Source organism: Salmo salar, chromosome 11 (genome assembly GCF_965601325.2).
Source record: "Salmo salar chromosome 11, fSalSal1, whole genome shotgun sequence".
Lineage (NCBI taxonomy): Eukaryota > Metazoa > Chordata > Actinopteri > Salmoniformes > Salmonidae > Salmo > Salmo salar.
The window spans coordinates 12,740,890-12,767,505 of NC_138301.1; the positions used below are offsets into that span (position 1 = coordinate 12,740,890).

Here is a 26,616-nt window from a genome sequence, read left to right on the forward strand (position 1 = left end):
ATCTATACAGTTCAATTGCAGAATTATTTAAATCTTTTAATCTGTGTCCCTCTCTCTTCTATTTGTAATTACGGAACATACTTAGAGAGATTAATGTCCTCTCATTTGCAGATCAGCGACCTGCTACTGCTAACCCTGCTAGTGGACACATGACTCTTAGGCTACATGGGAGAAAACCATGTCAGTGCAGCAAGCAGCATGCTGTTACCACGCTGAGAATGGAGCACTAAGCACTTTAAAGTCGATCAAATCAGGTTAGTTCAACTGTGTGTGGTGATGTAAAGCTAACAAAAACACATGTCTACATTGGAACTACACGGTCAAATCCCCCCTTTCTGCAAAATGACAAAAATTACTAAAAGGCATTCCAGGGATTTCACTATGGCATTTCTCGTATATTTATAGGCGCCGTTTAAACTTCAGCTCTCAGGTCACAGGTAGCCCGAGGCCGAGGGCTTTGTCCAAACTAGCTTTTACATGACTTTCACCTTGCCTTTGGTGGATAGATAACAAACCAAACTTTCTAAACTCACCTGGTTTTCCCCCTCTGTTTCTAAGTTCAAAGGGCATGTGAAAAAAGCTTGCCACCGTTTACATAGCTATCTGGGGAATATATCCTCTACCTCTCAACACCCTAACTCTTAAATATACAAACTAAAGCATGACCAACCTTGAGAGTCACTTATTCGCCAAGGACAATCAATAACATTCAACTGTCAGGAGCTTAATTTCTATTCGTTTCGACCATCAGTTGCAGCAATGTGTGACGACAAGTAATGGCTTGCTTTTACCTCAGAGCTTAGGCCTCTGCTCTGACAGACAAAGATAATACATAAGAATGTGCTGAGCGTGTGCAAACTGTGCAGTGTCTGTGTCCAACCAGCTGCTATGTCTACATCTTTATTAACAGCACGTTTTAAAAGGAAAATACTACATCACAGGATCACATACTAGGGCCTGTGACACATAAGGTGAGGGGTCCGCTTTGACCTGGACGGTGAATATGGAAGCACGATGGCCCATTTAGCCTAACGGACACCTTTTTCTCCCTTCTCTCTCTTCCTCTCTCTCGCTCTGTCGGTCTCCCCCCCTCCCCCCCCCACCCACCCCCCTCTCTCTCTGAGATGCCTGACACCTCTCCCCGCTACTCTATTGAAGTTAAAGCCGCCGGCCCGGTTTCAGATCAATTTTGCGGAATGTGCAGATTTTGTTTCTTCTTTTGCATGACGTGCACGATTCTGGAAGTTCAAAGCGCATGGCGAGCTGTTTGAACCCCAGACCTCTTGATTTTAGAGATGAAAGCCCCGACGACATCAGAATCAGGACACAATTAATCCTGAACAGTAGCGTTACTCCCCTGTACCACTCGTTGTTGTTGGGAGTTTTCAATTTTTTTTCCCGCCCACCCTGCACTACAGCCCGGCCTTGTTTTCATCTGAGTGAGCGTCCGAGCGCTGTGCCAAGGCCCTGTCACCGCTAATTCGCTAACGGACGTCAGGGCAGACGGGGACGGAGGGGCAGCTTACTTCAAAGACCAGGGTCTCATTAGTGGGTCCAGCCGCGTACAGGCTCTCTGGGCGGTTGAAAGAGCGCTGATAGTCAAACACCGTCCCACCGAACTGGAACTTTCCGGGCCAGTCCACCGTCCAGTCCCCTGTCAGATAGTACTTCCTCTTCAGGGTGCGTACAGCCAGGTAGCTGGTAGAGATCTCCATCTCCTGAACATGGATGCTCCGAGCTCCAGGTGGGATGGTCACCATGGCGTAGTATTCTGAACAGGGAGAGAAAGAGCTCATTTACCTTCTGAGAGTCAGGAAATTGATTTATTAGAGATTCATCTTTTTTTTCAACTTGGCAACACTCATTACAGTGGATACACAGAGCACAATTTGTATAATAATCCCATACAAGCAACAGACTGTCATGGGTATTTTCAAGTATTTTATTGGGATGAATTCTCATCAAGACCAAACCAAAAAAGTAGATTACCAGTGCAAAAAAACACCTTCAAACGAAAAACTTTCCCTGGTTTTAATCTTACCTTTGTGCATTGAATTACAGAGTGTTTTATATAACATGATCATATGGTGCCATGTTTTCAGTAAAGAGGTGAGACAGTAAGCTTAATTCACTGAGACAGCATAAACCATTATAACTCTCTGCAGTACACAGCTGCCCTGGTGTAACGACGCATGCAAGCTGCCACATAAATAACTTTCCACTATATTAGAAGCAACCCCAGCCTGTGCTCCATGACCCAACATCTAGGTCTGCCAAGCGGTCACTTTTCGGTTCAGTCACAAAGCTTTGTCTATTGGACCCTTAAAGGGCCACACACACAGTGATCTGGAAAGGTTGCTATTAGCCAGTTGTGAGAGTATAGTATTAGGTCTGGAAGAAGGGACTGTCTCCCCTCTAGCATCTGCTAGAGAATTCACCCTGTCATGTTCAGATAACTCTGCCCCAATAACACTGTGCCAGAACTGTCCTACAACAGAGCTCCCCCTCTCGCCCACCGAAACATATGACCCTGTCAGTCTTCTTGTTTGACGTACCGTTAGCTCTGTGCTGGAGGACGTAATGGCCTTTGAAGAACTTGCAGGTGGAGTTGTCCCCTCTACAAACTCCACAGGCATCCAGAGTTGCCTTAGAGCCCAGGACCTGGTCACAACCCACCGGCTGCAGGATGGAAGTAAACAGAAGGAACTTAGATAACACAGAAAGCATCCTGTGTTCTATATCACATTCAGTTGACTTAGATGTAGTTTTATTTTTTTAAATTTTATTTTACCTTTATTTAACTAGGCAAGTCAGTTAAGAACAAATTCTTATTTTCAATGACGACCTAGGAACAGTAGTTAATGTGTTGCTGTACAGTACATCACGTTCCTCAAATCTGTAGTTTACCTCACAGACTCCTTCGATGCACACGTCACCTCTGTGGTCTGAGCAGGATGTCCCATCCTTGACTTTGCTAGCCATGGCAAAGAAGAAGGCAAAGTCCTCAGCGATGCAGTACAGCTTGCAGATATCCTCAGCTACAGAGGACATAGAGAAGATTTATGTTATGTAACATTTGTGTTATAAACAAGATCATGATGGTAATTCTGCACCTGTGCATTAGCCAATTCCTCCTTCCCAAGTGTGAGTCTCCAGGATTGTATAGAGAGCACAAACCTCCTTATGGCCTCTCTCTTTGTCACTGGTACACTCCATATTACAATGTGGGGATTAGGACAGGGCTATGGTAATGAAGGAGCCGTACTCGGCAATTGATGAGGCAAGATAGGAGCCAATCGATGGAGTACTGGTGAAGAGTGTATACAGGGTACTATTGTGTTAATGGTGCATGTCCACTGCAGCGCAATGTACAGAACCTCTGGGGACTGACGGAGTAGCAGAACCTCTGGGGACTAAAGGAGTAGCAGACCCTCTGGGGACTGAAGGAGTAGCAGACATCTGGCACAATTCACATACGTCAGACCTGAAAGGCTGTTACAAATGAGCCCATGAAACAGGGAATGCAGAGAGGGCAGCTTCTCCACAAACCTCACACAGAGCTCCAGACATAGGCTCCCGGGTTCTACTGTACAACACACAGTAACAGTCTAATGACAGGGGTGTTACCAGCAGCATGGCAGCCTGGGGACACAAGGGCATCATTATCTGACCAGCTTCAGTTTTGAGACTGTCTCTGGCTGTTCAGATTCCTTCCATCTTTTCTTAATGCCAATCTCTTACATTACCGAGGATGTGTACCACTGAACGCATTCCAGAAGCATCTTACGGATTTCTATTTGACATTTCATGTTAGTAATTCACATCCGTAGGCCAAGGCACTTGATTTCATAAAGTGTATTGGATCTGGTGCTTAGGGCCCAGTTAGACCAGGGTAAGACTGCCTTTACCTCCTGGTACCTCGGCTTGTCAGCTGAAAAGATGCCAAGGTCAGACACCATAGGGAGTGTCTCTCCACAGGGAGAGAGAGAGAGGAGGGAGACCGGTGTGGAAGCACTCTACAATCAGCCTTTAATTAACGGAGGCGACCGTTCACCTCAGGCCCCAGGAGGCTTTTCAGGATCTGCTGCTGGCATCTTCATAAGTCAGTGTCTCGCAAAGGGAATGGGGTGACAGCCAAACTCTCTATCTCGTTCTCTCTCTATCTATCTCTCTCACTCTCCATCCCTTATCTCTCACTCATACAGTATGTATGGTGTAGACACAGGTAAAACCTGCCTTAAGGGCTTCCTTTATAATATATTCTTTCTCCCTGAGAGAGAGCGGGTGGCTACATGTTTCCCATGTAGATTAGACTGAAAGGTTATCCACAGCACTCCCATGCATGAGTAGACTGACACATTGATATGGTGCACATGAGGCACATTTTTGGCTTCATTATTCAAATTAGTAAACAAGGTTTGTCACAAAAGTTTTAAAAAGATTTGCAAAGTCATCCAACATATAGCCTAATTTGAGAGTTTTACAAGTATAAACAGGACATAAAGTTCTGATCAATCTGCAATGTTAATTAAATGCATTTTTAACAAGCACTGTATTTAACTCGACTGTGTTTTCTTACATCTCTTGATTTATAAAGTCGCTCTCATACTTTTGGATTTCCTATAAATGTCCCTCTTGGGGGTACGGCGAATCTATAAAATCTGGCTGAATGAGGTGCATTCTTGATGTACTCTGCTGGCTCATTCAACATTTACCCTGTTCCTAATTACAGGGGGAATTGAACAAATAGTTGCCATACCTTCCACCTTGGTGTAGGGCTTCCATTTGTAGTACCAGCCCCTGAAGGGTTTGCTGTTGTACTCAGCACACTGCTGGGCACGGAAGTCCACTCCGCTTGGCTGGCACGGCTTTGTGTTACACAGCTGGTTGAGACGAGCGGAGCCCTGGCAAAACTTCCCGTTGTGTTGTGGCCTAAAGAAACACACAATTAACACATGTAGACCCGACACAGATGTGACATAGGTTAGGGCAGGCGTTCTCTTCTTCTCATGTTCAACACATGGGGAGAAGGGACTCAAGCCAACATTTCTAGGGCCCTGTTTTGACAGTTTCAAAGCAGAAAGAAATAAATCACATTTAAGACTCAGCAAGATCAAGTCAAGACCAAGTATACACTGCCTGCACAATTATTAGGCAAATTGTATTCCTCGGGATTAATTTTATTGTTGAACAAACACAGTGCTCTCAGTCAATCCAAAATGTTATTGAACCTCAAACCTGAATGTTTAACAAAGGAAAAGTGAGTATTGTCTTTCTCAGGGAAATATATAAGTGTGCACAATTATTAGGCAACTATTAGTGTGCAGAATTATTAGGCAACTAAATTACAAAAATAATTTCTCTCAACTCACTTGTTTATTCTCAATTTTTAGAGTGGAGTCTGTCCAATGAGTCTGTCAGTTTCTTGATCTGTTCACGGTCAATTTTCGCTGAAGCAGCAACCATAGCCTCCCAAATGCTGTTCAAAAAGGTGTATTGTCTTCCATCACTGTAAATCTCACGTTTGAGAAGGGCCCACAAGTTCTCAATAGGATTTAAGTCAGGTGAGGAAGGGGGCCAGGTCATTATTCAGGCATCTTTGAGGCCCTTGCTGGCTAGCCAGACAGTGGAGTACTTGGATGCATGTGATGGAGCATTGTCCTGCATAAAGATCATGGCCTTCTAGAATGCTGAGGACTTCTTCCTGTACCACTGTTTGATGAAAGAATCTTCCAGAAACTGGCAGTAGGTTTGGGAGTTGAGTTTCAGTCCATCTTCAACCTGAAAAGGTCCAACTACCTCATCCTCAATGATAGCAGCCCATACCAGTACCCCTCCTTCACCTTGCTGGCACCTGACTCAAAGTGGTGCCCTGTGCCCATTACTGATCCAGCCACAGGCCCATCCATTTGGTCCATCAAGACTTTCATTTCATCTGTCCATAAAACCTGTCTTCAGGTATTTCTTTGCCCAATCTTGATGCTTCAACTTGTGAATCTTATTCAGTGGTGGTCTTGTTTCAGTCTTCTTGACCTTGGCCATGTCTCTGAGCACTTGACACCTTGTACTTCTGAACACTCCAGGTTGGTTGCAGTTCTGGAATACGGTGGCACTGGAGGATAATGGGTTCCTGGTAGTTTGCCTTATAATTCTTCCCAAGTCTTTTGCAGTTAATTTGCGCCTTTTCTTCTCCATATGTTTTTTGCGCCCCAGTTGACTATTCGCAACAAAACGTTTGAATGTCCGATGGTCACACCTCAATAGTTTAGCTATTTAAAGAGTGTCGCATCCGTCTGAAAGGCATTTTACATTTTTGGCTTTTCAGTGTCAGTTAAATTTCTTTTTTGGCCGATTTTACCTGAGGTAATGAGGCTGCCTAATAATTATGCACACCTTGATATAAGGTGTTATTCACTTTCGCCACACCATCCCTCATTACACAAATACATATCACCTGAAAATGAGTAAATCCAATAAGCATTCAAGTTTATATGGTTTGGAGTTCGAAAATGTGAATAGAAACAATGATAAGATCAGAATACTCACTTGCCTAATAATTGTGCACGCAGTGTACAATGACAGCCTCAAAACAACCCTACAACTCAGCTTAATGGGTTTTCATCCAGGTTCCCAACCACTCCTGTGAAGACAGCAGCCACAAGTATCTCCACTCAGCCACATGAATAGAAAAGGCCTCTGTTCTTAGAAACAACCTAACATTGGAGGCTGCTGAGGGGAGGACGGCTCATAATAATTGCTGGAATGGAGCGAATTGAATGGCATCATGCATTTGATACCATTCCACTCATTCCCCTCCAACCATTACCACGAGCCCGTCCTCCCCAATTAAGGTGCCACCAACCTCCTGTGAAACCTACTCACACCGTTTCCCTGTTGTGAGCCTGACAGGCTGTTTTAAAGTGGAGCAGTGCACATCTTGGGCAGGCTTCCACTGCCTAACCTCAAAACAAATGAATCTCCGTTAAGCTCTTCCTGCTGGAGCAGAGCCAGCATTAACTTACAGCTAAGGGAATGTGTGGGTGTTGGTGTTTGTGTGTGTGCTTGTGTTTTTACACATGGGGAACAGTGTGTTGTTCAATGAGAATGAAAGTCTTCCATGATTCATTCAAGTAAGTGAGTGATATGTCTTTATTTCAAAAGCCCTGGGAAGACAAACAGTTGAAGTCGGAAGTTGTTTTTGAGTCATTAAAACACGTTTTTATTAACAAACTATAGTTTTGGCAAGTCGGTTAGGACATCTACTTTGTGCATGACACAAGTAATTCTTCCAACAATTGTTTACAGACAGATTATTTCACTTATAAATCACTGTATCACAATTCCAGTCGGTCAGAAGTTGACATACACTAAGTTGACTGTGCCTTCAAACAGCTTGGGAAATTCCAGAAAGGTATGTCATTGCTTTAGAAGCTTCTGATAGGCTTATTGACATCATTTGAGTCAATTGGAGGTGTACCTGTGGATGTATTTCAAGGCCTACCTTCAAACTCAGTGCCTCTTTGCTTGACATCATGGGAAAATCAAAAGAAATCAGCCAATACCTCAGAAAAAAAATTGTAGACCTCCAAAAGTCTGGCTCATCCTTGGGAGCAATCTCCAAATGCCTGAAGGTACCACGTTCATCTGTACAAACAACAGTATGCAAGTATAAACACCATGGGACCACGCAGCCGTCATACCGTTCAGGAAGGAGATGCGTTCTGTCTCCTAGAGATGAACGTACTTTGGTGCGAAAAGTGCAAATCAATCCCAGAACAACAGCAAAGGACCTTGTGAAGATGCTGGAGGAAACCGGTACAAAAGTATCTATATCCACAGTAAAACGAGTCCTATATCGACATAACCTGAAAGGCCGCTCAGCAAGGAAGAAGCCACTGCTCCAAAACCACCATAATCAAAGCCAGACTACAGTTTGCAACTACACATGGGGACAAAGATCGTACTTTTTGGAGAAATGTCCTCTGGATGTCCTCTTTGTCCTCAAAATGTCCCATTTTGCCAAAGTTGTGGCAAAATGGCTTAAGGACATCACGAAGCCATCACAAAGCCCCGAACTCAATCCAAAAGAAAATGTGTGGGCAGAACTGAAAAAGCACGTGCGAGCAAGGAGGCCTACAAACCTGACTTAGTTACACCAGCTCTGTCAGGAGGAATGGGCCAAAATTCACCAAACTTATTGTGGGAAGATTGTGGAAGGCTACCCGAAATGTTTGACCCAAGTTAAACAATTTAAAGGCAATGCTACCAAATACTAATTGAGTGTATGTAAACTTCTGACCCACTGGGAATGCTGAAATAAATCATTCTCTCGACTATCATTCTGACATTTCACATTCTTAAAATAAACTGGTGATCCTAACTGACCTAAGACAGGGAATTTTTACTAGGATTAAATGTCAGGAATTGTAAAAAACTGAGTTTAAATGTATTTGGCTAAGGTGTATGTAAACTTCCGACTTCAACTGTATGTGCATTAGTAGACAGTCTGTGTTAAAATGCCAACCAAATAGACACAACACTCGTCACAGTCACCCAGACAAACTCTGAGAAATATTATTGGATTTCATTGCCAAGATCAAATATTTAATCGAACAAAACAATATCAGCCCAGACACTAAACAGCAAAGCAACACAGAACTTATAAAAACAAAACACAAAAAAAAGAAAGAAAAAAAAGACCTCATACCACTAACTCCTATCAAACCACACTCAGCGAAAACTTTACGTGCATGATGTTCAGCATCAAAGCGGCACACATTCCATAGTATATTTTACTGTCAACACTTATCTGAGCAGAGCTTACACAGAGAAAAGCATGTGCTGTTAACAGTGGATTGTTACATATAAAACCCGGAAGGCAAACGTATTTCTGGTGCGTCCCGGAGCTGCCAGAAAGGCCCAGAATGACAGGCTCTATTAAAGGTATCAGTGCAAACCTCCTGTTTGCAGAGCACCTCTCATTTTGTGTGAAAAGATCTGGGCCTGAGCTCCCAGTCTGCTCCTATTAGGGCTTAGGAATGGAGACATATAGGCCCATATGTTAGACTGCTTGTGAGAGATGCGGACAACCAGACGTTGTCGGGTTCTAACAGGGGTTCGGGTGCTACTTGTTTCATTCAGGGAGATGAGATGCAGTAAAGGATCATTAACTACATTCAGCCGCTGGCTCATTTTTTCTTGAGCGGATAGTCAGGGGACCGGAACATAATTACAAATCATTTGTAGTCTGCAAACTGACCGCAAGAAGCCCAAACAAATATAATATTTGACTAAAACATAATAATTTCAAACCTTGCTTACATTTTTATGCGATCACATATATCTTTCTATTATGCGTGGGAATACTTTGGAACAGATTAAAAAAATTAAAATCACTTGGAGCTGATTTGCTGGTGTTTTTATAGTCTTTTATGTTAAACAATTCCATTTTTTATATATATGACATTTCCAGAAAACTTGGGGTGGCCAAATAAAACCACACGCGGGCCAAATTCGTCCCACGGGCAGCCAGTTGGGGGACCCTGCAGTACAGTATCTGGCCCCCTACTCGGTAGATTGAAAAAAAGTTTTTGGATAGCTGACTACTCACTCACATGCCTAAGGGTGGTACCAGCCAAGTTTCACTTCTTGTTATACCCTTTTTCTTTTCTTCTCTCTCTCTCAACAGATCCTATACCTCCAGCATCCCAGAGGGACACTAAATCTCCCAGCGGCAGCAATGAGTCCAAACTTCAGTGGACTAGAGGTCATCCTGTCTGGCTAGTCATCACCTGTTCTCTCCCTTCCCCCTCCTTGTCCTCCCTTCTCTCATCCTCCTCCCTGTCCCCACACAGCGACCACCACTGCACAGGGTCATTTCTCTCAGGCTCCTGACCACCCTTAACCACCACTGGACCTCCTACTTTGCTGCCCTGCTTCCTCCCCAGTCACTCCACATCAGTACTCCCACCTGAATCAAAGGCCTGCTGGGACCTGGGCCTCCCTGCTCGATCACACTCCCCTCTGTGCGGTGCGGAGCCCCCAATGAGCCCTACTGACCTATCCCCTCAGGGCCTACTGGACCTCCCCTATGCCAGGCTGCGATTAACCCAGGGCTCTGCAATCTGATAGCATCACAGGCTGCACATGCTGTCAATAACTGCTGTGTTTTAACCTTTGTAAAGCATCTTTAAGAGCCTGTCAGATGCTGTCGTGAAACAGGCAATCTGATCATCTCCAATCCCATGCAAGCTTATAAAGGGTTTTACCATCAAACACCAACTTATAAAGGGTCTTACCATCAAACACCAACTTATAAAGGGTCTTACCATCAAACACCAACTTATAAAGGGTTTTACCATCAAACACCAATTTATAAAGGGTCTTACCATCAAACACTAATTTATAAAGGGTCTTACCATCAAACACCAACTTATAAAGGGTCTTACCATCAAACACCAACCTATGTTGCCATATTAATCAGGACTGTAAATGTATTTAATCTGCCAGGTGATTGCTGTGTTCAGAGAGGATTCCCTCGCTACATTTTATTTTATTTTACAACCCCTGCAAAGTATGTATGTTAGGTAGCTATCGATTTGAAACTTTTGAAACTGTCTTCAAACAAATAATGTTTACTGAATATAATTGCATAATACATTGTATAATATGTTCTGTTGTTTTTGAGGAGAGAACATATTCGACCCTAATCTGTAAACTACACGGGGATGTTACAGTCTGATAGCCAAAACAAGTGGGCAGATTGAGGGTAATCCATCTTCAGAACCACAGATTATACCAAGAGGGGGCTGCCAAAATAATCTGACGGGTTGCTTCAAAAACACTCTCCTGTTCTCACGGATCAGAGCTAAAATGTGATTTAAGGGGACAAACAGATCCAACAGTCCAATGGTGAAATGGAAGACACTGTGCTCAGAAGGGAGTTATATATGATTCTAATATTGTAATGGATATATAGCCAGTTTGCTATAGCAGGAAAAGAATCCTGCAGCAAGAGGAAATGTAAACTATTATCTGGATTATAATTCATGGACATTTGTGTAGGGGTTGATGCATTTTTCGTAAGGGAAAATCCAGTCTGTAGTTTTTAAGTGGAAATTACAAATCACAATTTAAACATCAAATACAATACAAGTTTTACATTTCCTGCATTGCAGGAAAGTTCTCCTGCAACAGGGTAATCAAATTAAGATCCTGTAGGATCTGTAGGTAAACTGACTCGGAACAATTTTAGGTCATGATTCGCCATGATTCCCAATTCGCAACATCAACCAAGATTCAGCATCTGCTTCTTACTAAAAATACCTCTTTATTGCCCCCCCCCCCAAAAAAAAAAAATCTGCATGACTCTTAAAGTGGATTATAATTCTATAGCTCCATGTATGCTAATCACTGACTGTATAATGTGCATCATATGAGGTTCTGTCTGCCTCTGGCTCTATCTCCCAGGCTGGTCCAGGCTGGATTAAGTGAACAATCAGGTACAACAGAGAGGACAGCACCTCACCAATGCCAGTCCTCCAACACAGCCTGTTGACTGGACAGAATGTTGGGGGAGAGGGAGAAGTAGTTTCCAATTCTCTGCTGAGGCACTACATCCAATCCAATTTAGGGTTCCCCCTTGTAGCATGTGGGATTTTTAGATTCTTTTTTTTTTGTTGCTTTGTCTGCATGCATTTATTTGAGGTAACAGTAAAAACCCACTGAGACGTTACGCCATTAACAAAAAGAGACATACGTAAGTGAGGAAGGTAAGTTGGACTTCCCAAGCCACATAGTTTCCACACAGGGACAGCATAGGGACACCTGTGCCTGGGAAGGTTACTCTATCCTGCCTGTGCTGAGAGGAGATATCCTCCATCAACCTGCTGCAACTGCTGGGAGGAAACACCTGGGCTTACACCATCAGACACACACACACTCACACACTCACACAAACACACACACACACACACACTAAACTGTCCTGGAAATCATATCTGCCATTACATTTCTAAATCACAGTCTTGTTAAATTATATTTCTCGATCATAGTCTAATTGGTGTGGCTAACAGATCGTCTTACTCATCAAAATTACGGAACAAAGAAATCAGTGTTCTCAACACACTGGAAAGGTTTGAGTTAAAAGTCTTCAATATCCTTGATGCAATCAAAGTGGTTGAGTGCCTGGATGTTATCCAATAGGCATGATCACATCCCATCCTGCAAGACACAAACCTGAGAACAAGCCAGATGCTAAGATATCTAAGCCACCTGTCCATCAATAATGGCCCTCCTTCTTTCAGCTCCTTGTCCTTTTCTGAAGCAGCCAAGCCCTCTGAAGCCAAACCTGTCCTCAGGGGGACTTGTAATCTCAAATTAATCCAGAAGCCAAAGGTCAGATGCAATCTGGCTCTACTTGAGGTTTCACATCAATCTGACTACTAGTGGGAGTACCATGCAACAAGCACCCAAAGTCTGACATCAACCAGACGTATTATGAGAACAATCTAGCAAAGAGACATAGTGCACAGAAGATCTAACTGACAAACTAATATGAACCTGAGAATTGTATCTAGTGTTGGGGCATTTGTGTGCTACGTCTCTATATTTACATTTGTGTGTGTTCGGTGTCTGCCTCGGCTGTGAATGCTTGAAGAATAAGAGGTTTGTGTTGCCCAGGGAAGTCAGAAGATTGGGCGAGTAGCTTGAGGCAGAGAATTGAGTAGCACTGTGGTCTGAGCAGGTTAAACTGGCATGAGAGAGATCCCTTTAATCTGGACTGCTGTCTTTTTGTAGACTGACAGATAATAGCGTTTATTGGGCTGACAGCCAACTGGCAGGCAGGCAGCCAGGCAGGCCACACTCTCAGGTGCTCAGTTAGTACGTCAGGGGGAGCTGACTGGGAGGAAGGCCATGTTTACCTGTCCAAATCCAACCCTGTTCTGTTTGCACAGAGCAGACACACTTCATGTGTTCTATGGTAGTGCTGGTAGAGACTTAGCGAAGACAAGCAACAGCTGAGGTAAAATGTGGCTAATCATGCCTCAAGCTCATCTATCCATCAGCCGTCTTGTATGGAGCATTACCCCTGCCAGACAAGGTAAAGTGCCTCAAAAGAGGGAGAAGTAACTATCACAGTAAGAATCCTCTCTGGGGTATTACCAGGGGATGTTGAGTTCACCCAGTGCAAATCTAGGCTTGTTATGGTAGGAGAGAGTGGGGTAAGTTGAGCCAAATGGGTAAGTTGAGCCATCCTTGTACACAAAATGTATTATTCGACCAAATATTTCGACCAAACATAATTTCAAGGAGTCATGGAAAAAGTGGTAAGCAAGCTAGGTAAAAAAAAAAAAAAGATTTTCACCAAGTGAAATTAATTTAGTGTGTTAGATGTGTCAAGTAGATATTTTTAAGACTGTTTTATTCACCAGTTGGGGTCTCTATAAGTGTGAATATGAGGTCCTAAACCTAGCATGAAAGTGCATCCTTGTAGCTGTGTGGGCTAATATAGTCAAAATGGGGTAAGTTGAGCCAATGGTCGCGCCAAGGGAAAGTTGAGCAAATTTTTCTATTTTCGTCACAGGTGTAATGCAAGGCATTATCACTGGGATATGAGGTAACAACAGGGCCTAGCCTATGTTAATTAGTAAACGGCTTAACTTACCCTGTAGTTCTGCCAAGATACCACTTTTTTGGGACAAGCTAGGTTTTCAAAACTGTAATTCTTACATGAATTCTGATTATTTTTAGGGATACACAACATCGGCAGCGTAGCCTAGTGGTTAGAGTGTTGGACTAGTAACCGAAAGGTTACAAGATCAAATCCCCGAGCTGACAAGGTACAAATCTGTTGTTCTGCCCCTGAACAAGGCAGTTAATTAACCCACTGTTCCTAGGCCGTCATTGAAAATAAGAATTTGTTCTTAACTGACATGCCTAGGTCTCCAGGTGTTTCTCCAGGTAAAATAAATATGTAGGTATATTTGTTAAAAAGAATACTATATTTCCTGTGACAGAGTGATACTAAATGTAAAAAAATTCTCAACTCACCCCTAGTAGGCTATGCATTAAAATAGCCCAGAGTGAGATTCTAAATTAGCAGTGAACTCTTATGACCCCACCTGACCCCCTAGTATGGCTAATAGTACTGTACCTGGGGCTGGTGCAGGATCGCTCCCTGTACATAACCCCTCCCCCACAGGTCCTGGAACAGTCCGACCACTCAAACCATCCTGACCACTGACCGTTGACAGCTCTCGGACCGTGGTCACCATACTTCACACACTGGCCTCGCCGACACCACTGTTGAAAGAGGAGAGAGAGAAAGAGAAAGCGGGAGAGAGAGAGATGAGGGGGAGGATGAGGGCGGGGTGGAGAGAAAAAATGAAAATGTTGAGTTAGTATCGGTGGTAGGATCTTTGGCTTGCCCCAGTGCTGAGGTTCCTGGTTTGGGTGAATGCCCAGCACCACACCTGGAGACCTAGGCCTATCTGAGCCAAACCACACACTCACACACATCACCACCTTTCTCTCTCTCCCACTATCATCTTTCACTGCGGAAAAAGAATAGGAGCATTGTGTTCTTATGGGACATTTAACAATGCACAAAACGCTCCTGCAGGTGTGTGCATATGTGGATTTGTGAGTGAACCTGTCTTTTGTGCTTGTGCTTGTACCTTGGGCATTTCTGTAAGCGTCCCTGTGTGTTTTTACGTCTGTGTGTGTTAAAACGTGTGTTACACTGAGTGATACTGTTAGATGGAAATCCCTGTCTCCTTCCATCCCGTTCACGATGGGCAACATTGCCATGGAAACAGATGGTACACTTACCATGTCAGTCCCACAGCTGGTGCCCTCAGCAGCGGGCATGAACTTGGTCTCACACCGGTGACCTGTCCTGTGGCACCACAGTGATTTACAGATGTCCTGTCGAGTGACCAGACACACCAAACAGTGAGTCCAGCATCTGCCTCCCCTCATCAGAACACTACCACTACACTAACAACACCCCACTGCCATGGTTACAAGCAATAACCCCCCCATTTCCAAAAAACCTGTCAAAACCAATCATTGTATTCCCTGAAACACGCTATTCATGTATCTTTTATTCCTTCCCACAATGCAGCAGTAAGTATGGAGAGATGAGGCATTGGGAGCCAGGCAGTGGACCTGTGCCACGCTGGCCTGCCGCCCGATTGCATCTGGCAGACAGCTAGCGAGACCGGGGTTATGAGAGAGCTGGTCCCCCCGTGCTAATCTAGCTCTGCAGCAGACTGACTGGGCTAGTGTGCCACGGCCAGCCGTAAGAGCAGAGCACGTGGCTAATTAGCTCTCCTCTGCACCATGCGAAACGACCGCAGAATCCCAACAGAGGGAAGAAACACAGGGAGGCAAACATCCCAAATCCTTGTTAATTAAGATGTAGAGTCACCTACATCGAGGTTTAGGAGACGGGTTCAAACTTAGGGCTGGGGTTCAGGAGAACACAGAAGGTTGTATGGGGGATATACAATGGCTCAGGCTATACCATGAGCACTAATCCTACAGATGGACTGGCGTGGATGTTGATTTCCCACACACAACCTCCTATTCTTGACCTGTTCCTTATTCATGCTGGATTTGCATGTCAATGCATGTCTTGTTGAATGTAGTATAGTGGAAGGTTATAGAGGCCCATTCCCTTAGGGTTGTGTTCAAGTCTGTTGGACCCGTTTTGAATACTGTAATTGGAGGTTAAATACGGCTGTTTCGAACATATAATGGTTTGTCCCACAAAGATAATGCAAATGAGATAATACTGGTTTAAACCCTACCTATGTTTCCCAGTAGCACACTTGTCAAACAGTTTCGTGCAAACCACTAACGAATGTGCCTTTCAGTGTCAGGTACCTTGACAAAGTCCAGGTTGCACAGTTTAGCCTTGGAGCCAAACTGCCACTTGCACTGCGTGTCAGCATCATAAAGCTGGCCTGGGAGCTTCTCTGGGTATTTATACTGCCCAATCTGCCTGGGCTCATCCACCAGACACGATGCTTGAGCTGTTCTGTGGAGTAAAACCAAGAAACACTGAACAATCAGACAGGGACCTATCATTAAAGACTAATAAACACGAACAGGTGCATGAGAACCACACTACATCATTACATGCATGGCAGCCATATCAGAGGTCAATTTATAAGGCTTACCCAAGGAAGCGGCTGAGGTATTGGCGACTGCAGGCAGACCATGAGAAGACCCCGTTGTTTCCTGCCAGGGTTGGAGACATGATGTTTCCTTCCGCTTTCCGACAAGGATTCCCCTCTCCATCATGGATCATCCCAAAACTGCCATAGAGACAGATCATTAAGAAGGAGAGAGAGAGAGAGCGAGAGAGAGAGAGACAGAGCGAGAGAGAGAGAGACGGGAGAGAGAGAGAGAGAAAGAGAGACTGTAAATGTCCAACCTCAGGTCAGAAATCTACTGGTCAGGTTGGAACTCTTACCCTAGTAACCTTAAAACATTTTAGTTTTATAAAACTCGTTAGGCTCCATGGAGTGTGATGGGTCACACGTTTCTGACATAGCCTCACGCTTGGTTTAGAAACATGTGTTATCAACAGGCATGTGTTGATATAGCATTAAAAACGCTACCCTCCTACACTACAGTACATAGCTGAGGTTCACTAGTCTGTAAAGGTTCACTAGTCTGTAAAGGTTCACTAGTCTGTAAAGGTTCACTAGTCTGTAAAAGACGACGTCATCTATTTAGAAATTACATCTCCTCAATTTGTCAGTGATTAATGGTATTTGGCCTGGAAGTGGTTTTCATCTCAACAATGTGCAAATTCTGGGAATGATTCCTATTAATTTGACCAAAGTGATTAAGCCATTAAATTACAGGAATTCTGACATACGCCAGCTCGGCGTATCGAAGGAACAGGTTCTTTCCAGTTTGTGTTGAGAGAGTGCCAAGCAGACAAAGGGCTTTACCATAATAATTCAATGTCAAATGTCAAATATAAACAGCCTCTTATCTCGATGGAAACGTGTAAACACAAACAGAGCATACCCAACGCCTGTGGCACTTTATATGGTTTCACACATTGTCATGGAGCAAATGAAGTGCTTTGCTAGCGTAATGCTATTGTTTCGGTCTGTATTTCTTGCTTTAACTGGACCTTCTTTGATGTAGCACTGTAAATTAAAGCCATCACATTGCAACTAAGCATAGCTTTCTATAACAACAAAGCTTGTCGCACGAATACACTGTTATATTGTAACAAGTTCATCACCTGTACTAGGTGTTCTCCTGTTCTCCTAAAATATATGGCGGTCTATTCTGCTCCTTGTGAAGGTAAAGCTAATGGCTAGTGCTAATAGCGAGGGCATTGATGGACTTACTTGTGGCCTGATTCATGAGCGATGGTGAAAGCTAAGCCCAGTCCTGTGTCTTCATTAATCGTACAGCTCCGGTATTTACTACACATTCCACTTATTGGAGCAAAACCTGCAGAGATAAGCAGAGGAAGAGGGAGAAGGAGAGGAGGAGAGGTGTAAAGTTAAAGAGTATTGTAAGGGAGATATCAGGCTCAAATATGTATTCATACAAAGCTACTATGTCTATCTACAAAAACCATCAGACAAAATAACTGTTCTGGGAGAAGGAAGGCCGTAGGCAGTGTTACAAGACAAACTTAATTTCGATTCAGGCATTACTATCGCCAACCTCAAAAATGCAAATCCTGCTTTTAGAGTGAGCCAAGACTGCTGTTACATGGCAATAAATGCAGTCTTTACAGTTTAATTGGTCCACGGACAGCATGAACGCTATGTATTGTAGCATGAAAGCTGTGGGTTGTGTTACAAAGAGCATATTTAAATCAAGGCCTTGCTTGCTCCTCATACTGTACGTCCCAAAGTGCATACTTGTGGTTTAGGGCCATTGAGACTAATTAATTATAGTTGGCTGATGCTTCAGTTTTAACTGATCTGACAATGCTGCCAATCGTTCACACTATTGAAGAGAAGGAGAGAACGGGATGGGTGTAAGATGTGGGTGGGTGGGTGTGTGCATGTATGTGCGTGTTAGTGCATGCGTGCATGTATGCATGGCTATACTTTTGTAAGTGTGTGTTTGTGAGTTTTGACAAGGGTGTATTTAGTGCAGGTAAAATCCCTTGCCGGAGGGAGTCCAGGCAGAGCATGTAGGATCCCGCCCACCCTGGAAGTGACCCCATGACCTCTGGTGCTGTCTAATCCCCCAGCAGCACCGTGACTAAGGGCTCTAATCTCCAATAGTCACCTCAGGGGCCCTGGCTGACCTACTTCACCCCCCACCATCCCCTCCCTCCTGGGGTGAGACCTTACCCAGGGTGTCACATGGCTCGTTCTTCCAAGAGCAGATGTCCAGGCCGGTGAGAAGCACAGCATGGTCGTGGCGCTTTCCGATCAGGCCCGACTGCCACTGGCAGAAACTGTTGAGAGACTGGTCAGCGTGGTGGTTGATGGACAGGCCGAGCTGGGGAGGAGACAGAGAGGAATAGATCATAAGGGGAGACTGGAGGATTCATGACGTTGGGGAGGCTGGTGATTTTATTGTCAGGCACTCAGATCGATGTGACTCACTGGATCTTGCTCTAGAAGAAGCAGGCTGACCACCACAATGTTGATATCAGTTCCGATGGTGCCATCTTTGAAAAGGCTGGAAACCTAAAACAAAACAAACCCAGATTGGAAGTTTGAGATTAACAGTCTGGTTCAAATTAATCGTTGCTTAACATTTTGTGCGAAATAAATACATAAATCATGACATTCATTGTTTTTTAAGCATTAGGCCAGGGTTTTTCTTTAGGAAAACCTACTTCGGGATATGTTACATGACTGATGACTGACTGACTGAATGACTGGTGTCCCTCCCCTGCTCACCATGTTCATAACAGTGAGGACGTAGGTGGTGACATTCTCTCTGCCGTGTTTCTCCAGCATCTTCCTGTCTGCCACCACCAGCGTTTCCACATTCAGGCCCCCCACCTTGTTAGATGTGATGGGTGATCGCTTCGCCCTGCCTGGGAGCTCAAACTCATCAGGCATGATGAGACGATCCTTAGCAGGGGGCTTGGGAGTGTCTGCAGAGATATGGTAGAGGGATAGAGGGCAGGTAGGGAGGGATAGAGATATGAAGAGAGAGAAAGAGGAGACAGGGGGGAAATGCTTTGGAAAGGATCTCAAATGACAGCTCCTCCTTTTTCCTGGACCTTTCCCTGATAAGAGCACGGGGCCGGCAGAGCGTTGAAAGAGCAGGAAATATTCAAAGTCATTCACTCCTCAAGCTGCTTGCGAGTATTCATTTCAATAAAGGCCAGCTACTTTATACCCTACACTATCTGAGTGCTTTTTCTTTCATAGTACATTATACACATTACATCATAAACAATCAGTAGTGGAACATTTTGACATTTTGACCTTTATTTTATATTTGTTATTGCACTGTTATCGTTCTGTTTCTGTGAAAAAACTACAATGCATGTCTCTCTACCATCTCTACTATCACTGTCCTGTACAAACAGTCCCACGTGACTATAATGTGTTTTTCTCATGTGAGCCAATCAAAGGCAGTCATAATAATAAGGAAGTTCCCTTACATACATTGCCTGCGGCGTCCACAGAAGTGTTGTCTCTGCAGCTTCCCGTGCTGGTAGTCGTGGTGATGCTGGTGATGGTGCTGTAGATATGGGTTGTCAGGTTGGGAGCTGTGGATAGATCCCTGGCCACCATGGACTTTGTGTTCAGCCGAGCGTTTGTAGACCACGTGTGGGTGGTGTCCACTCGGGGAGCTGTAGTTGTGCTCTGCAGCTAGGTGCTGGGGCAAGGGGGTGATGAAGTACTCATCATCAGACATCCGGATCAGACCTGACTGGAGAGCACAGATATCCCTGGGCATTAGATTTATTCATCAACATTAAACATTCATCATGGGGGATGAAGATGAGAGTCGGATCAGTAATAAGTCATGTAGATTGTCATGTGTTAAGGAATGGTGTAAGTAAGAGGTCTGGCAGCAGTTCTTAGATAAGGCCTGAAGGGACATAAAAATAGAGAGGAGTCATCTCAAACCAGACACAGACACAAGAAACCCTGGGACAAGGTGCTGTCTCCATAGGTGTTTCCATAGGTCAGGCACCCACAGGGATGTGACTTACTGTCTGTCAGGATGATAGCACAGGGTATCAGAGGTATTCTGGGGCAGCTGCTCCTCAACACAGGATTCTAAACCCAGAAGGATAGTGGGATAGTCGGCTTCCTATTTCGCAACAAAGCCTCCTTCACTCATGCTGCCAAACATACCCTCGTAAACCTGACCATCCTACCGAACCTCGACTTCGGCGATGTCATTTACCATAGCCTCCAACACTCTACTCAACAAATTGGATGCAGTCTATCACAGTACCATCCGTTTTGTCACAAAAGCCCCAGATACTACCCACCACTGCGACCTGTATGCTCTCGTTGGCTGGCCCTCGCTTCATACTCGTCGCCAAACCCACTGGCTACAGGTTATCTACAAGTCTCTGCTAGGTAAAACCCCGCCTTATCTCAGCTCACTGGTCACCATAGCAGCACCCACTCGTAGCATGCGCTCCAGCAGGTATATCTCACTGGTCACCCCCAAAGCCAATTCTTCCTTTGGCCGCCTCTCCTTCCAGTTCTCTGCTGCCAATGACTGGAATGAACTGCAAAACTCTCTGAAGCTGGAGACTCTTACCTCCCTCACTAGCTTTAAGCACCAGTGGCAGAGCAGCTCACAGATCACTGCACCTGTACATAGCTCATCTGTAAATAGCCCATCCAATCTACCCCATCCCCATACTGTATTTATTTATTTATCTTGCTCCTTTGCACCCCAGTATCTCAACTTGAACATTCATCCTCTGCACATCCTACCATTCCAGTGTTTATTTGCTCAATTGTAATTACTTTGCCACCATGGCCTATTTATTGCCTTACCTCTCTTATCTCACCTCATTTTCACATGCTGTATATAGATTTTCATACTGTATTATTGATTGTATGTTTGTTTATTCCATGTGTAACTCTGTGTTGTTGTATGTGTCGAACTACTTTGCTTTATCTTGGCCAGGTCGCAGTTGCAAATGAGAACTTGTTCTCAACTAGCCTACATGGTTAAATAAAGGTGAAATAAAAACTAAAATGAAAATTAACAACAATTCTATGCACCCAAAAGGTTTTTGGCATTCCACAAAGATACAGCACCCTAAAGTGAAAACATGAAGCAGACCAAACTTGTTGGTCCTTTAAAACCTGTTGGGGCTTGGGGGCAGTATTTTCACAGCCGGATGAAAAACGTACCCAATTTGAACAGGTTACTACTCTGGCCCAGAAACTAGATAGAACTTTGGATAGAAAACACTCTGAAGTTTCTAAAACTGTTTGAATGGTGTCTGTGAGTATAACAGAACTCATATGGCAGGCAAAAACCTGAGAAAAAATCTAGCAGGAAGTGAAAAATCTGAGGTTGTAGATTTTTCAAGTGATTGCCTTGACTGTATACAGTGACTTAGGGTTCATTTTGCACTTCCTAAAGCTTCCACTAGATGTCAACAGTCTTTATAACAGTGTTTGAAGATTCTATGGTGAATTTGATGGGAATAACAGCCCAAGGAAGTAGGTGTCCCATTATAAGGCATGGGCTCAGTCACGCGCAAGGACTTGGGAGCGAGTTGAGTTCATATTCACTCCTAAAGAGAACGGATAGGTCCGGTTGGAATTTTATTCAAGATATATGATAAAAACAACCTAAAGATTGATTCTATACATCGTTTGACATGTTTCTACAAACTGTAGTATAACTTTTTTGACTTTTCGTCTGGACTAAGTAAGCATGCGCATTGTGGATTTGGATAGTGAACCTAACGCGCGAACAAAATGGATTATTTGGACATAAATATGAACTTTATCGAACATTTATTGTGGAGCTGGGGTTCCTGGGAGTGCCTTCTGATGACGATAATCAAAGGTAAGTGAATATTTATAATGTAATTTCTTAGTTTTATTGACTCCAAGATGGCGGGATTCTGTTTGCCTGTTATTGGTGTCTTCTGGTCTGTACTCAGATTATTGCAAATTGTGCTTTCGCCGTGAACCTTTTTGGAAATCTGACAAAGCGGTTACATTTAGGAGAAGTGTATCTATAATTCTGTGCATAACACTTCTATATTGATCAAAGTTTATGATGAGTATTTCTGTAATATGTGTGCTCATTGTGCTCATTCACCGGAGGGTTTGGAGGGAAAACATTTCTCAACATTACGCGCCAATGTAAAATGCTGTTTTTGGATATAAATATGAACTTTATCGAGCAAAACATAAATGTATTGTGTAACATAATGTCCTAGGAGTGTCATCGGATGAAGATCGTCAAAGGTTAGTGCATACTTTTAGCTGAATTTCTGGTATTTGTGACGCCTGTCCTTGCTAGGAAAATGGCTGTGTGGTTTTTCTTGTGTTGGAACTGTCCTAACATAATCTCATTTTATGCTTTCGCCGTAAAGCCTTTTTGAAATCGGACAATGTGGTTGGATTAACGAGAAGTTTATCTTTAAAATTGTGTAAAATAGTAGGAATTATGAGATTTTAGCTGTTTTGAATTTGGCGCTCTGATTTTCCACTGGCTGTTGTCAAAATCAATCCCGTTAACGGGATAAGAATGGGAAGGGGTCCCCTAGAGGTTAAAAACTTGCTGTAAGTAAAATATTGTGTGCTATAGCTTGGAAAATAAATACAAGTGACTCTGAATGACAACATAATGTTTGTTTCCAACATTTGGGCTGTTTTCCAAAAGAAGTTAAATCCGCTTCGTGTTTTGTTTCCTTGCCACGATACTAACTAGTATTGTGAAACTTGTATTGTCCTTGCCCTAGTATTCTAGGGACAGTACCATTCTAAATACAGCAATTCTTTCCTCGTCCACAACATTTTCCCACAATGGACCATAATTTGAAGTAAGTAAAATGTTTGAGTATTTTACTGTTGATAATACCCCACAATACTGTATAAATTACAGATTTCAGATACAGTGTAGTTTACCTCTCAAACACGGCCATAAAAAAACTCCAGTGCACAACCTAAGTACTGCCAGTCACCATGGATACAGCGGTCAGATACAGTGAAAAAAAATATAAAGTAGCATGATGCAAGACAGCTTTATAGATGATAGTGCAGTCAGAGTGTAGCTGGTAAAAGGTTGTCAGAGAAGTTCCTAACTAGTAGTGTCTAAAATGTTTGCAGGTCAACAGAAACAACAACCCAAAGTGAAAAAGTCCCTTTTGAACAGACCTCTGCCAGAAACGGTTCTTTAATTAACCAGCTCTTCAAGTAAAGGATTCCATTACACTCCAAAGAAAGGAATAAAGTGTTGAGTCAACCTCTCGAAGACTGCCTGTAAAAACACATTAAGGCGGGAGGCCATTACTCTTCAAGCATCAGCATGGTCCTGTTGACGGAGCTAGCACTGGAGGGGACTGAATCAATTTGATTAGTGAAAAGAGCCGAACACAGCGGCATTTCCTTTACATGTTAGAGGAGGGCTACAATGTATGAGATAGCCTCTCTATGGAACCCTTTCAGCAAGACAACAACTGATTGAAAAGATCCAATATTGTCTCTTTGTCTTCCTTCGAGGCAGATAGCTAGGCTTTTCTTCAACACCCATCGTTCCCTGTGGTGTGTGTGTGTGTGTGTGTGTGTGTGTGTGTGTGTGTGTGTGTGTGTGTGTGTGTGTGTGTGTGTGTGTGTGTGTGTGTGTGTGTGTGTGTGTGTGTGTGTGTGTGTGTGTGTGTGTGTGTGTGTGTGCAGTTTGATGATTGCATGGAGCAATAGGTAGGGGAGACAGGGGTTTAGGTTCAACTCAAAAGTAATAATATTCTTTCATAAATTAGGCAAAGGTCAATCAAGAACAGAACATAAGGCACCAAGCTACTGTAACACCTCTGAAAATGCATTTGACTTACTCACTAGTCAGCTTTCTGTCTATGGGTCATGTGCAACTGCTTCAGCACCAAGTCCTACATTTGGAAATCCATAGCAATATGATCAATCTTTGAAAGTTTGACATATAGATACAGAACAACTTTCCAATTAATAAAACATTTATAATGCATCAACTGTAGATTCCTTATTTATACCATTACACTATATTGTGGTGTAAAATATTATTTCAAACATCACCACAGGCTGACAGTTTTATTTATACTGAAAATAAATATAAACACAACATTCAACAATTTCAAAGATTTTACTGTTCCAGATCATATTGTCACACCCTGATCTGTTTCACCTGTCTTTGTGCTTGTCTCCACCACCCTCCAGGTGTCGCCCATCTTCCTAATTCTCCCCAGTGTATTTATACCTGGATCGATGGGCGGCTTCGAGAAAGTAGGAGGGAGAGGGAATCTGTGCCCTGTCGCCCTCGTTCGCCTTTGATTCCCACCTCGCCTCTGAAGAATCCTGGAGACCCCGAAGTCTACATGTCCGAGTGAACCCGACGTCACCCGAGTTCTCTCTGGAATCACCGAGGGCTGCCGAGGGCTCCTTCGGAGTCCAGGCACCTGGGCAGGGCTAGATTGACTCCGGCTGAGCGCTTATGCCGATTCCACACCCAGAGTTGTCTATATTGTGGAGCTACGGGACATTTCGTAGCTACCTGCCCATTAAAAACCCAGGCTCATCAAGAAGGGGCGAGTACTCTGGTGGACCATACGGATAACTTTTCCTCTCCCCTTACTCGCACCCCTTTCCATGCCATCCTGCTGTGGGGGAACCAGTCGAAATCTCTTCGGGTACTCATCGACTCTGGGGCCGATGAGAGTTTTTTGGATGCTAACCTGGCATAACAGCTGGGCATCCCCACTCAGCCCCTCTCCATTCCTATGGACGTTAGAATGCTGGATGTGCGCTCTATAGGCCGGGTCACTCACAATAACACTCCCATCAACCTACGAGTGTCAGGGAACCACAGCGAGGCTATCCAATTTATGCTGATTAAGTCTACTCAGGTTCCTGTGGTATTAGGATTCTCTTGGCTCCAAAGACACAATCCCATCATAGACTGGACTGCTGGTGCCATTATGGGCGCCACGCCCATTGTCTGAAGTCAGCGCAGCCAGCCCAGGGACGTCTTCCTGTGGGCTCGGATGTTGCCCCATACTTCTCCGCCATTCGCGCGTACCCCGAGTACCAGGACCTCCGGGAGGTTTTCAGTAAGGCACGGGCCACTTCACTTCCTCCGCACCGACCCTCCGCACCGAGCCCTTGTGGAGAAGGACAAAACTCTGCGCCCATGCATCGACTACCAGGGCCTAAATGACATCACGGTGAAGGACCGCTACCCGCTACCACTCATCGCTTCGGCCGACTGCATTCAACATGACCAGTGGCCACTACGAATATCTGGTCATGCCATTTGGACTTACCAACTGCTGTGTTCCAGGCCCTGGTTAATGACGTTCTCAGCAACATGTTGAACAGGTTTGTTTTCATCTACCTCGACGACATCCTCGATTTCTCCCACTCAGCCCAAGAACATGTGCTCCATGTCTGACAGGTCCTCCATCACCTCCTGGAGAACCAGCTTTTTGTGAAAGCGGGGAAATGCGGGGAAATCCATCGCCCGACCATCCCCTTCCTTGGTTACATCATCGATGAAGGGAATGTACAGATGGATCCCGGGAAGGTGAGAGCGGTGGTGGATTGGCCCCAGCCTACGTCCAGAGTGCAGCTGCAACATTTCCTGGGATTTGCCAACTTTTATCTGGGTTACAGCAGCCTGGCTTCCCCCCTGTCTGCACTCACCTCTCCCAAGGTTCCTTTCACATGGTCCCCAACTGAGAACTCAAGCACCGCTTCACCACTGCTTCAACATTGGTTCATCCTTACCCGTCCCGTCAGTTCGTGGTAGAGGCCGATGCTTCAGATGTCGGAGTGGGGCTGTCCTGTCCCAGCATTCTGCCCTGGACCTCAAGTTCCATCCCTGCGCCTTCTTCTCCCATAACATCAATGCCACGGAGAGGAACTACGATGTGGGGAATCGTGAAGATGGTGTTGGAGGGGTGGAAACGCTGGTTGGAGGGGGCGGAACATCTGTTCATTGTGTGGACGGACCAAAAGAACCAGGAATGCCATGCGTCTCAATTCCAGGCAAGCTGGGTGGGCCCTGCGTTTCACCCGGTTAAACCTACTGACCAGGATCCAAGAACATCAAGCTGGATACGCTGTCAGGCCGATATAGCCCCATGGCTACACCCTTGGACCCCGAGACCATCCTTCCACCTCGTGTCTGGCGACGTTATTCAGCTGGGAAATAGGGAAGCAGGTCCGTGAGGCACAGCGTTCCCAGCCGAACCCCGGGGGGGGGGCCAGATAACCGGATGTTTGTGCCTGACGCTGTCGGCTCCTCGGTTCTGTAGTGGGCCCACTCCACCAGGCTTGCCTGCCACCCATGCTCCCGTCAGACCCTGGCCTTTGTGTGGCAACACTTTGGTGGCCTTCCATGGTCCCGGACGTCTCTGTGTTCGTTGCCACCTGCACAGTCTGTACGCAGAACAAGACTCCTCGGCAAGCT

General features: G+C 44.5%; 1 protein-coding gene across 1 annotated transcript in view; it reads right to left on the reverse strand.

The window, feature by feature from the left end:
* Positions 1 to 26,616, reverse strand: part of adamts18 (ADAM metallopeptidase with thrombospondin type 1 motif, 18) — a 53,456-nt gene that overhangs the window by 14,727 nt on the left and 12,113 nt on the right. The window contains exons 4-16 of the mRNA XM_014126501.3: positions 19,626 to 19,893; positions 18,906 to 19,105; positions 18,606 to 18,689; positions 18,348 to 18,498; positions 17,382 to 17,487; positions 16,188 to 16,325; positions 15,892 to 16,045; positions 14,833 to 14,928; positions 14,156 to 14,304; positions 4,760 to 4,932; positions 2,908 to 3,038; positions 2,556 to 2,679; positions 1,527 to 1,771 (exon numbers count right to left, since the gene is read on the reverse strand). Coding sequence (XP_013981976.1) covers positions 1,527 to 1,771; positions 2,556 to 2,679; positions 2,908 to 3,038; positions 4,760 to 4,932; positions 14,156 to 14,304; positions 14,833 to 14,928; positions 15,892 to 16,045; positions 16,188 to 16,325; positions 17,382 to 17,487; positions 18,348 to 18,498; positions 18,606 to 18,689; positions 18,906 to 19,105; positions 19,626 to 19,893 — 2,019 coding nt within the window. The remainder of the gene's footprint in view (positions 1 to 1,526; positions 1,772 to 2,555; positions 2,680 to 2,907; positions 3,039 to 4,759; positions 4,933 to 14,155; positions 14,305 to 14,832; positions 14,929 to 15,891; positions 16,046 to 16,187; positions 16,326 to 17,381; positions 17,488 to 18,347; positions 18,499 to 18,605; positions 18,690 to 18,905; positions 19,106 to 19,625; positions 19,894 to 26,616) is intronic.